The 13305-nt window shown below is 33.2% G+C and overlaps 1 protein-coding gene across 2 annotated transcripts in view; it reads left to right on the forward strand.

Moving 5' to 3' along the window:
• The window catches only part of LOC109101455 (5-hydroxytryptamine receptor 4-like), a 102680-nt gene that overhangs the window by 68797 nt on the left and 20578 nt on the right, over positions 1-13305 (forward strand). Inside the window, exon 7 of one of the 2 annotated variants that reach the window (XM_042770375.1) lies at positions 11307-11391. The exons of the other annotated variant lie outside the window; for it this stretch is intronic. Within the exon in view, the coding sequence (XP_042626309.1) occupies positions 11307-11370 (64 nt within the window). The 3' untranslated portion in view covers positions 11371-11391. The remainder of the gene's footprint in view (positions 1-11306; positions 11392-13305) is intronic. 2 annotated transcript variants of the gene reach the window in all.

Genomic DNA, 13305 nt, shown 5'->3' on the forward strand with positions numbered 1-13305 from the left:
TCTCTTTAATGGGCAAAAAATTTAATAAATGTTTAAATTGTGAAGTGATTGTAATTATGATTTAATGCACGATTGTGAATATGATTGTGATTTAGGGTGACCAAACATGCCATTTTCCCAGGACATGTCCTGGCCAGGATTTCTATATTGCCTAAAATATCCAGGTTTTGGCTTTTATTTCCTGTTTTCATACTTGATGAAGGTAATGATCGTTTGACCAATAACATGCAGACAATGTACGTAATCGACCAATCGTGGTGCGTGAGAAGGTGGGATCTACAGAGAACGGTCAAAGCGATGCAAATACATGTAGGCCTTCATATTAGTGTTCGACTTGAAGCAGCACTGCATGACAAAGTTCCGTCATGGTACTTGGTGTCATACAACAATTGGTCTGTGCAGTGCAAACAAAGCCAAAACGTGGATATTTTAGGCAATATAGAAATCCTGGCCAGGACGTGTCCCACGTTTGGTCACCCTATTGTGATTATGCATCATCTATCATTCAATAGTTTGGGGTCAGTGACATTTTATGTTTTTAAAAAGTCTCTTCTGTTTAACAATTCTGCATTTATTGATAAAAAATACAATAAAAACAGTAATATTAAATATGAAATATTATTACAATTGAAAATAACTATTTTCTATTTGAAAACACATATAGAAAGTTCAAAGGAACGGCATTTATCATGCATCCTTCCTCAATAAAAGTAGCCTATTCATATATATATATATATATATTTAAAATATAAATTAAATTTACTGACCTCAAACTTTTGATTAATTGTGTACACCACAGTATTATTTGCTGCACTGAATTTAAAAGCTGATCGTTTTATGACTTTTTCTCCGTTTCAAATCTTTGAAATTTAAAGAGTTTGTTGGGGGGGAACTGTAATGTAAGTAATGTCACACTGAATCTTAATGGTCCTAAAACTGCCTTATTTTCCTTGTGCATAATATATTTTATGAACATTTCTTTGAGAGATTTGCCCACACAATATGTATGTCCAGAAAAGTCATTTGCCATTTCCCTTATCTGTGACTCCTTAGTTTGACATGTTCAGAATAATGGGTTTTGACAGTTTCCAGCATCCTTTCTGCTCCAGGTCTCTCCTTGACCACTCAGACCAAATGATTCCTGGGAATGAGACACACTGCGCTGTCAACAGTGAGTCTTAGAGGAACAGCAATTACAGAGTGGCATGTCACTGTCATTTACATGTCACAGCCGTCATGTCGCAATTTACTGCTATTTTTTTTCTCCTTGTCATTTTCTTGCATTCTCAGCCTTGATAAATTAAGGGTCCAAGTACTTTTTCCCAAAGTTTTACACCTAAACAAATACACTGGTATTCAAAAGTTTGGGGTCAGTAAGATTTATTGTTGGAAGAAGTATCTTATGCTCATTAAGGCTGCATTTATTTGATCATAAATACAGTAAAAATAGTAATTTTGTGAAATATTATTACAATTTAAAATATTTTGAAGAATTACATGTTAAAAAGAGCAACATTTATTCAAAAACACAGAAAAAAAACATGCTGACACCAAGTAGTGTATAATGTTTCTGAAAGATCATCATGCTCATAAATTCAGCTTTACATCACAGGAATAAATTACATTTAGCAATATATTCAAAAAGAAAACAGTTATTTTAAATTATAATAATATTTCACAATTTTACTGATTTTACTGTATTTTTGATCAAATAAATGCAGCCTCAGTAAGCATAAGAGACTTCTTAAAAAAAAAAAAAAAACTTAAAAATCTTACTGATCCCATACTTTTGAAAGGTAGTGTAGTATTATTGAGAAATATCATTAAAACGATACACTTTTCTTCATTCTTTTATTAAATATGAGTCAAAAAGATGATTTTGAGGGAGGATTACATATCTTTGGATTACGTGTTCATCAAATTCATCTTCACGTAAAAGCAGCTGTTTGAATTGCTTCATCAGCTACAAACAATGCAAACAGGATGTTTGCTCAAACTGGTGGAGACTGCTGATCCGCTACGAGACGTGTGAACTTAACAGCTTTTATGAGTCCAAACATCATCTTTTATCATTAGAAAGTGAAAATCATTAATGCACCTTTAAATAAACAAGTAAAGCGGTTCATCTCATGTAAATCAACTGCATTGACTGCCAGTTTTTTCATACTTAAGTAAAACGCTTCTCTGCATAAACTGTTCACTATCATGTTAAAACAACAAGATATCATAGCCTTCCAAAATACAAATACACAGGATCAGAGACACTGGCTGTTCACCCGGCTTGAACAACGAACCCGCAGATGTTTGAAAGTCTTCAAAGGCCTCTCCACCACAGAAGTTGTTGTCTAAACATGTCTCTCTGAAAACGGGTCCAGATCAGGCTGTGCAAATGACCGTAAACGCTCTTCAGTTTGTCCTACCGCCCTTTGTTTTTCACAGCCGTTTGGAAACCTGCCTGGGACATAAATCTTGGAACTGTTTCCAAATGGTGGGGCTGTCAACATGTTAATCTGGCTGATAAACATTGGAGAGAAGTATGCTGGGATTTCAGGGGGAGCTAGAGACGCTGGAGGCAGGAGCTGTGGGACAGGCCAATGAGAGTTGAGGGATCCAGGCAGATTAACACAGACAGCACATATCTAAACACAGGCCTGCTGTCTTCCGTCTTAATTATGTAGTAATTAACCCACAGCTCAACATGGAGATGTTAAACTCATCTGGGTATTGAAGACTCCTCTGGGTTCTGTCTGAATGTCTTAGTGGTTAAAATTAGCCGCGTCAAACATGGATTCAAGTCTTGCCTAAAACTGATTGCTGTTAAAGGTCGGCACTGTGAGGTAAAAGGGTCAATGATGTAATGCTGTTCATTTATTCAAAAATACATTGAAAATTAATACAGACTGTGACTGGAAAACACCTCTTATACCTCTTAAAATCAATATGGTTTTCAATTAAAATTTTACATTATTATTTTTTTTTTTTTAATTTTGTGGTGTCTTTATCACTCTTTATAAATTTAACACATCATTGCTGAATAAAAGTATTAATTTAAAGAAGAAAAAAAAATACTGACCCCAAACATTTGAACGGTATTGTATATTGTTAAAAAAAGATTTCCGTTTGTTTTTTTTTTTGTTTTTTTGTTTGTTTGTTTGTTTGTTTTTTTACTTTAAATTTTTTTTTATTTTTTTTTTTATAACTTTTAACTTTATTATTATTATTATTTGTGAGGTAGAAAAAAAAATTAGCTGTGGTAGCTGGCACAGAGATCACAACTATGTAACCTCAAGAAAACTTTGATATTTAGGATTTAAAAATAATAATAATTATATATCCATTATTGCAGGATTTGTACATTTAAGAGTGTGAAACAAAATATTATTAGGTTGTTGAAAATCGCCACAATATTTTGTTTCACACTATCTCAAACTCACAAATCCTGCCATTATGCAAGGATCCTCAACAGACATTGCATATTATTATGGATTACAATCTGAGGGCACTGGATATTCTTCTTCGTGTTCTAGACGGAAAGAAAAAAAAAAAACTACTTCTGTATCCTAGATACTGTAAGTATGCATACATTAATGCTCTAATTTCTTTTGTGGTGTGGTTAATAATGGTTATCAGCTACATTACTTTGATGAATTATCAGTTGTCATGTAGGTCAGACATTAATTATGCATGACACCACTGTTTCTTATCAGTTTATTGCTTGCCCTGTGAGCTGTCATGGATTAATAGTTAGGGTTTCGTTTGTAAATCCTAGTTCAACACTATCAAATACAAAGTAAAGATATTGTGCATTGTCTTAATGTGAGAGACTGTATATATATATGATGTTAAAAATCTATATTTTTCATAATTTTTTTAATTTAAAGGACCTCAAACGTACAGTTCAGCTATTCACTTCATCGTCATTGTAGTGAAAGGATCTCAGGTTTGAAAGTTTTCAACAAAACTTTTTTTCCTTGTGTTATTCACCTTAAACTTGATTCTGTTGTTTAACTGATGTAGCACATGGAAAGTGGAAGTATTCACTGAGTTAGCACTTGCTTTAGGAAAAATGCAGAGTCATGAATGCTTAGAAACGCTCCAGGGTCCTGATCTAACATCAGCACTATACTTGATCTAGTGGATTCATAATTGTTCTTTAAGTATGACTCTCTCGGGACAATGGCACATACAGTATACGCCATTCAAAACATCTTGTGGTGTTTGTGAGGGTGATCTTGTGAAGGCCAGGCAGAGAAGTATGTGTAATATCTGCTGCTCTTAGAGACTGTTTGTGTTGGGCTGAGGTCTCTGGCTCTAACAGCGAGGCATAAATCACCTCTATTAAGATTTATTTGTGAAATTATGGTTGGCTTAATGAGGAAGGCCAATCATTTCTGACAGACTGCGTCAAAATCTTCTCCTAAAATAAACATGCAGAGCTATTATGTATGAGTCAGTGATGTGATGTTTATTTTGTATTTGTCTAGATTATTCAAAAACACATAAAAAAAGAGAAAAAAAAAAGAAACGTTCAGTTCACACAGACAGTTGAATACAATCATCTTTTATGATGAACATGGTTTCAGTTTCTGAATTAGAGGTAATTTTGTATTTTTGGGGAGCATAGTGTTGAAATATCTAAGTGGTTTAATAAAATAAAATAAAATAAAATAAAATAAAATAAAATAAAATAAAATAAATAAAATAAAATAAAATAAAATAAAATAAAATAAAATAAAATAAAATAAAATAAAATAAAATAAAATAAAATAAAATAAAATAAAAATCTCACAAAAGGCTTAAATTCCTGAAAACTAAACTTAATAAATAGGCATAACTTCTCAGGATATTTTATTATTATTATTTCTTAAAAAATATGCAACAAGCTAAATTTCCCCCAAATGTTAAATATTAGTAAATGATAACCTTTTTGTCTGCCAAATAATAGTCAGTAAGGATAGACATAAGATATTTGAACTCACATTGCAAGGAAATTAACCTTAAGAACAGTTCAGGATTAATCATCATTAATATCTAGTAAATTATATGTATTTATTAATAATTAAGATTAATAAAATATTTTCCATGTACCCTTAATATACTTCAATACTTCACATATATATATATATATATATATATATATATATATATATATATATATACACGAGCAATATCACACACATAGCAATCTGACATTTAAATACATCATTATGCAAAAAATATGAGAGTTCTCCGCATAAAGACCCACGGCTTGCAGATGGTCAAATAATATATATGAAACCAACATGAAAATAAAGATATAATTCCTAATAACTTGGCACATGCATGCTTTTAAGGAGATTTCACCTTGCCAGTGTCCTGGACATCCTTATTTGTCATTGACCCATAAACACATTATGCACTCAGAACATTAGTGGTTTGAGAGAGATGAGGGCATTGAGCTGGATCTGTAATGAGGTCTGGGGAGGCATGAAACCTACATATTAGCAGTCTGCTGTTATTCACTTGAGATATCAATCCTTCAGACGTCTGAGGGCACATCACGATGAAGCAGTCAGCACATTTCAGTTTAAAGGCTGTCTTCGTCCTGAAAGATTAGTCCTATCCTCACCCTGACACCCCATCTAGACAAAACTAGACCGATCTAGTTTCAAACAGCAAAGCTGTTTACATTACAAGCTTGAAATGCATTGACTTTAACTTTACGTGGCACTTGTACACTTAAACCTAGTGCTCTTCCTACCTAGAAAGCATTTTAAGTCATCACTGGAAGGCAAAGACTGTTCCTAATAATGAGTTGCATAATTATAGTGTTGTTAGCTTAGCATTATGCTAATGCAAAGCTCAATTGGTAGCAGTAGTGAGTTGTATCTCCCATGCGCTTCAGGTGAGTAATACCTCAAATGTAAGACAGCAAGGCAGCTCATTAGGTTTCAGTTTGGAGAAGCTTTGCCCTGTGCAAACTTTAGCACACAGTGTGCGTGCGAAGCAAACGTTAGCTACATAACACCCGGGTGGCGCTACTAAAACCAACAGAAGTTTTATGCATGTGCTTGAGCTGCAGTGATAGATGAGTTTCAGTGAGAGACCGATTACATGCATGTCTGCATTAATGAGTCCTGTCTGCAGTGATGGACGTGCGTTTCACGGCACAACACGAAGCCATGCTGATGACAGTCGGCTTTTGTGTGCATCATCAGCCATTCAGAAGCGAACTCAAAACTCGCTCTAATTGAGCATTACGATCAAACTAATGCTAGTTCAAACTCGTGCTTCATATTTTAAAGTTATGATTCTTGTCTGCAGCTCCTATAAAACCACCCAGCTTGCAGTGTTTTTGCCTGTAAATTTTTTAACATTAATGTTGAGGAATGAACCATGGATTTTATGGGAAATTGTTTAATTGTAAAATGGATTACGTAAAGGCTTGTTCTGACCAAGAATAATAACTATAATGCTCAAGCTCTTTAAAGGAATAGTCCACCCAAAAATGACAATTTACTGATAATGTACTCTCTCTCAGGCCATCCAAGATGTAGATGAGTTTGTTTCTTCATCAGAAAAGATTAGAAGAAATGTAGCATTCCATCACTTGATCCCCAATCGGTGCTCTGCAGTGAATGGGTGCCGTCAGAATGAGACAGCTGATAAAAACATCACAATAATCCACAAGTAATCCACACCACGCCAGTCTATCAGTTAACATCTTGTGAAGCCAAAAGCTGCGTGTTTGGAAAAACAAATCCATCATTATGACATTTTCAACTTTAAACCATTGCTTCTGGCCAAAATATGAGTCCATAATCCATAATAACACTTGCTCCAGTAAATAAAAAATCCATCTCCTGTTGTTCTCTCACATCAAAATTAAAAAAACATTTGTTTAGAGCTGTTTTGGACTGTTTTGGCTTGTAAATGGTGTTTGATGTGTGCATATTTCTCTCCTGATTCAAGCAAAACAAGTCTTTCACTGGATAAAACAATATTATGGATTATAGCCTCATATTTTAGCCAGAAGCGACGATTTAAAGTTAAACCCCCCCAATGGATTTGTTTCTTACAAACATGCAGCTTTTCACTTCACAAGATGTTAACTGTTGGACAGGAGTGGTGTGGATTGCTTGTGGAATATTGTGTTGTTTTTATCATCTGTTTGGACTCTCATTCTGACGGCACCCATTCACTGCAGAGCATCCATTGGTGAGCAAGTGATGGAATGCTACATTTCTCCAAATCTGTTTTGATGAAGAAACTCTGAGAATGAGTACATTCACAGTGAATTTTCTATTCCTATAAAGTCGGGTGGATCTGAATGCCTGTCAGAGGTTTCATCATTCACCAGCTGAAAAAAAAAACTAATAATAATAATAATTCGCTCTGAAAGTGATTTCAGCAATATAGGGCTGTCAAAAAAAAATGTGAATTTCGAAAATTTGTTGCATTTAAAATAAAAATCCACATTCGAATGCAAAAACGTTGCATTCGAATTTTAGGTGTGCGTTAAGGAGGCAGCCTTTTCAGTTGTGCACGAGATGCGATGACGATGTAAGTGTCATTGCATTATAATGTATTTGTTATCTTGTCCAGCTGAAGCTACTAGATGCGGAGCTGCTGCCATGTTGATTACAAATATTGCGGGGAAAGAGAAGCCGTTCATACAGAATGAATATATTGCGCATTTTCTAGAGGGTCATCTACCGTTACACTCGCGTCTCACACAAGAAAACCGCATGTTTAGAAAGCCATGTAAAATTAATGCAAGTTCAGCTTTCAAAAAACATATCTCAAGACTTAATGGCGGGTTTTTTTCTCCCCCATCCCACTGCAATTTGTGTTTTTAAATTAAAAATGAACTCTGTGTGATTGGCTTTCGGCCCTTTGTATTAAACTATGGATACATACATGATGTTGTTTTGTTTATAGTTGTTTAAGCAACTTAATTAATTATAATTGGTTTATAAACATTATTTTAAACATTCTGCACTTTTTTCACAGATAGTCATGTTATATTATGCTCGATGCGCCCTCTTGTGGCCTCAGAAGAAAAGTCAAAAGTTTTTCTTTACCCTAACTGAAATTACATTTTACATTTACATTTAATCATTTAGCAGACGCTTTTATCCAAAGCGATTTACAAATGAGAACAGAAATTATGCATTTTAAATTAGAATATAATTCAAATTTTGATAATATTTAAGCACAAAATTCAAATTTAGCTTTTCAGCCATTTTGACAGCCCTACAGCAATATCACTCTTCTATGTTGTTATCATTATGATTGTAGCGTGGACTTGTCTATATTCAGAATAGTAACAATTATTAAAATCTTATTGGTTTTACATTTGATGAAGTACTTTCCTGCTCTTGGCTCTGGAATTTGATGATAAGCATATGTTATATCGCGTCTCACTCAGCACAGGATGTTTTCTTCAACAAACCTCAGATTGAAACAACACCATGCATATGTCAGCTCTTACCAGTGCGCGGATGCAGGCGAGCAGCGCGCCCTGAGTGCTTTGCTCTTTGAAAATAAACTTCCTCGAAATGAAACAGGGACTGACAGGCAAATCAAACAAAATGCCCAGTGAGAAGGAAACTATATCTGTCATTTTAAGTGAGTTTTATTCTGATTGGTGCTGTCAGTGTGCTTGCACTAGCAAGAATTGAGATTAACTGTATGCACTCTTCACCAGACACTCCTATGGCTTTTAGAGTGAATGATTAAACCAATGTGGTTACATCACTAGGTTTGTCTGAATTTGGTAAATATTTGTATGGATTCTTAGATTTATTAATCAATATGATTTAGGAAAAGACCTTGACTGTGGTCACAATTCATCCAAAAAGACAAAAAAGAAAGAAATGAATTATTTTATAACCTGTTTGAGGACCCTTATTTGCATTATGACTTTATTTGCATCACAATTAAGCCTAATTGCCATCAAATTCTCATTACCATAATGAGTCCCAGAGTTTTTGATCCCATTATTGTTGAATTATTCTCAGTAATGTCTCATTATGACGTAAATTTTATTGTATACAATAATTAAATGTAGAATCCAAAAATAAAAGAGTATAACAAATATTATAACACTGTTTTTATTGTATGCAATAATTTAATTAAGAATAAAAAATAGTAGAACAAATACTCTTATAATGTAAAGGCTACTTATCAGTTGAAATAATAATAATAATGATAATAATATTTTTTTTGTACATTATTTTAATGAAAATATGGGGGAAGTGTAGTTAATTGTCATGAAAATAACATCACAATACATAAAATAGTAATATAGGCTTTTTTATATAGATAAAATATCCTTTCTAAATTAAAAACTTTTTTTCATATAATTTTGAGGTGAAATAAGACATGCTCTTGAGTCTTGACAAGGTTTGTGAGATTCACCGAAAATTGAAATGAATATCTACCACAGATTCTTAATATTATTACAGTGTTTTTATTTCAATATTTATATTTTTATTGTAATATTTATATACAATTTATTATATTTATCTTGCATTTCTTTTAACATATAGCCATCTTTTCAGTGTTAAGACAGCAAACTGAAGTTTAACTGAAGACGTGACGTCTGAGATGGAGAAATTCACCCTTTACAGTTCTCATACTTATTCTGGCGGTGTGCATCTGCCCGCTTGTTATTACACCTGACTCAAGGTTTCTGCAGGGGTAGTTGATTTGCACTTATATTTATTGATGGCAGGCCTTTTTAAGGACAGGGGTTAGGATTTCATTACAGAGATCTGTAAGTCTCCGCGTCAGCACTGTTTGCTTTAACACACACATATAGAAATGGTGTCCTTATCACCAGCTTGGAGAGTGAATGTTGATCCGTAACCTTTATGAGAGGCGGCTCAGTGAGTCATGCAATCATTCTCGGGTCCATTGCGAGCATCTGTGTTTGAGTAATTTATGTTATGAGCCTATTATGAAGCCAATAAAGAGGATATTTTAAGTGTCACCTACTTAAAACCAGGAAAAGAGCTGTTTACATGGTACATAAAAGCCACGGCAATCTGTCAACCCGGTGGCTCATGAGTTTTGAAGTTCTCATTCATTGAGAGATGTTTACTTTGCATAAAGTGGGATAAACTTATTGAGAGATACAGTAGCACCCAAATTCCTTGTGTACATTGAAAAAAGGTTCAGTGTTGACTTCACAGAGTTGTTTTCACGGAAGTGGTGATGTATCAAAGTTGTCCCAGTTTATTCATTGTCATGCCCGGCTGACATTGCCTTACGTGTGTTTTGGTTGTTTGTTTCTTGCCAATTTCTCAATTTAATACAGTAACCTTAGACTTTCTCAGCTAATAAACTTACAATACAGCATTATACCCCAAAGAATAACACTTGCATTTTGTTACAGTGAAACAGATTTTCCTAATTATAACATATTTCTCTCTCTTTCTGCTGTTTTCTGTCAATATCTCTCTTTCTCTCATTTTTAAAGATAATGTTCATATTGTACACACTTTGAGTTTTAAAGATACATTACAAGTTTTTTTTTTTTTTTTAATAAGCTCTTATGCTTACAAGGCTGCATTTATTTGATAAAAAAACAGAGTAAGAACAGAAATATTGTGAAACATTATTATGATTGAAAATAACTATTTACTATTTGAATATATTTTAAAATGTAATTTTAAAATAATGGTAATAACATTATTTTAAATAGTAAAAACAATTCACAATTTTAACGTGATCCTTCAGAAATCATTCTGATATGCTGATTTGAAAACAGTTGCGCTGCTTCATATTTTGGGTTAAACAGTGATACATTTTTCTTTAGGATTCTTTGATAAATAGAATATTCAAAAGATCAGCATTTGTCGTAAACATGAGTCTTTACTGCCACTTTTGATCAGTTTATTGTATCCTTGCAGACTGAAATTATTCATTTTTTTTATTTAGCAGACAATAAAAAAAAAAGAGTTTTGAGATTGAGAACAGTGTTTTAAATTAACATGATCTCAAAAATATAGAACCCATGGCAAGATATAAAAACAAAAAAAACTGTGCAAGCTGATGCAGAATGTTCAAATTCTGACTCGATTTCAAAATCAAACTGTTAGAAAGTAAATACATTCAAGCATTAATGTGTCTATAGATGACCGTTAAACCTTCTGTTAACATTTCTAATCCTCTCTCCTACAGTGTTTGTTGTTGTTTGAAAGTATGCAATGAATCAATCTGGACTGAAATAACCTGCTTGTCCTCTTCTCTCCTCCTCTTCCTCCTGTTCTTCCTCTCTGTGTGCTGCCCTCTGCTGCCCCTGTCCTCCTCTTCTCCAGCGGCTGCTCCTCTGCCTCCAAACTGCTCCTCTGGTTCTGCAACACTAGGCCTGTTCCTGTCTAGTGCTGTGTGGGGAGTTTTCAAGTGAGTCCTTGTCACACTCACACACACACTCTTTTCTTTCCTCATCACTTCAAGGTTTCTTTCTGCACCTGACTTCACCTCATTATTTCAGCATGCCATCTACATTTAAAAGGCTTAAATGGTTTGTAATGCGTGTGTCTGTATTTGTGTGTGTCCTTTGTATATGCAGATTTATTCTACATTAGGTTCGTCTTCATGCTTTAGTGAGCCTGGAAAATAATGACGCTTTCATTAATCAGCTTTTTTGTTTACCATCGCCGGTGTTTCATTCAGTATTCTTACACGTGTGGATCACAGTCACTAATCATCCAACCCAGTTATTATATTCTTTATGCACATTCAGAAGGTTGAAATAATATGTTCGTTTTTAGAAATCCCCATTAATTACTAAAGGTAAACATCACTTACGAGGGTTAGGCATTCAAACAAACTCCTAATAACACCTCAAAAGATATGAGACCTTGAACATCTCCTTGAGTTGTGTTTCTTGTTGAGCACAGGTGTATTTTTCTAAGCATGTTTATAGTTCAATACTGTAAGAGCATGCTTTCGGTGTAAGACTGCTTCATGTTATTTGCACGGGAGAGCAATGAAGAAACAATATCAGAACTGCCTGCATTACTGTAAAATGATGTTTGGTTACATTAGATGATCGGAAGTTAGCAGTATCTATTTTATATTAGTCTTTTCTTTTAATGCCAGACTTCATTCATTTTTTATTGTAAATAATCTTCTTTTGTTTTTCTTATGTATACCAAATTCAAATATTAAAAGTAAATGAGATGGATTGCAATAATTAATTGACTAGATTATTGTAAAATATTACAATATTAAATAATATAGAGTTAAACTTTACAAGAGGGTTCAGTTTGTTAACGTTAATTAATGTATTAATTAATTAATTAATTATTAATTATTTCTACATATACACTACTGTTTAAGTGTTTTGGGTCAGTAAGATGTATTTATTTATATATGTATTTGAAATTGAATAAAAATACTTTTGTTCGGCAAAGATGCATTAATTTGATCAAAGGTGAGCACTTTGAACATTTTATTCATCAAAGAATCCTGAATAAAATATATTGTTTCCACAAAAATATGAAGCAGCACAACTGTTTTCAACATTGATAATAATCAGTATATATTAGAATGATTTCTGGAGTAACAATGCTGAAAATGTAGCTTTGCATAACAGGAATAAATTACATTTTAAAATAAATTCAACTCGAAAACAGTTATTTTAAACTGTAATAATATTACTGTTTTTACATAAGTTTTGATCATTTAAAAAAAAAAAAAAAAAACATTTAAAAATCTTACTGACCATAAGACAGTATTTTACATATTTAGTTGTAATATTTTTTATACACTTTGTTTTTTGTTATATACATTTGTAATTGAATTACCAACAAACTGTTTATTTATTTTATTTATTACATTTTTAATTAACTTAAAAACCTTGATTAATAAATGCTGTTTAATTCAAAACACTTTTATAATATTGTAATATTTTTTCATCAATTTCCTGCCAAAAATACTATATTATAATCTACATCCTGTCATGATTTCAAACGACTCATAAATGACAATAAAAGAATTTGCTCATATCGCCCACCTCTATATCAAAGCATCAAAAACAGATGTATTATGATTGAGGTGCTGTATGCTCATCGCTTGTTTCCATGAGACATACTCCTGCTTTCCTTCTAATGAACACACACTCGCGGGAGCAGCAGGTGAAAACCGCACTCCTCTCACACAGGTTTGACTATATTATCCTTTCCCAGTAATTGCAGTTCCACTCGTGTTTACATGCAGTGTTGATGCTCATCAACTCAGAAAGTTTTAGGCTTTCCTCTCAGTTCACAACATTCTAAGGATCAATAGGTGCGATAAATTGAGAAGGCGCTT

This window comes from Cyprinus carpio, chromosome A14 (assembly GCF_018340385.1).
Source record: "Cyprinus carpio isolate SPL01 chromosome A14, ASM1834038v1, whole genome shotgun sequence".
Classification (NCBI taxonomy): Eukaryota; Metazoa; Chordata; class Actinopteri; order Cypriniformes; family Cyprinidae; genus Cyprinus; species Cyprinus carpio.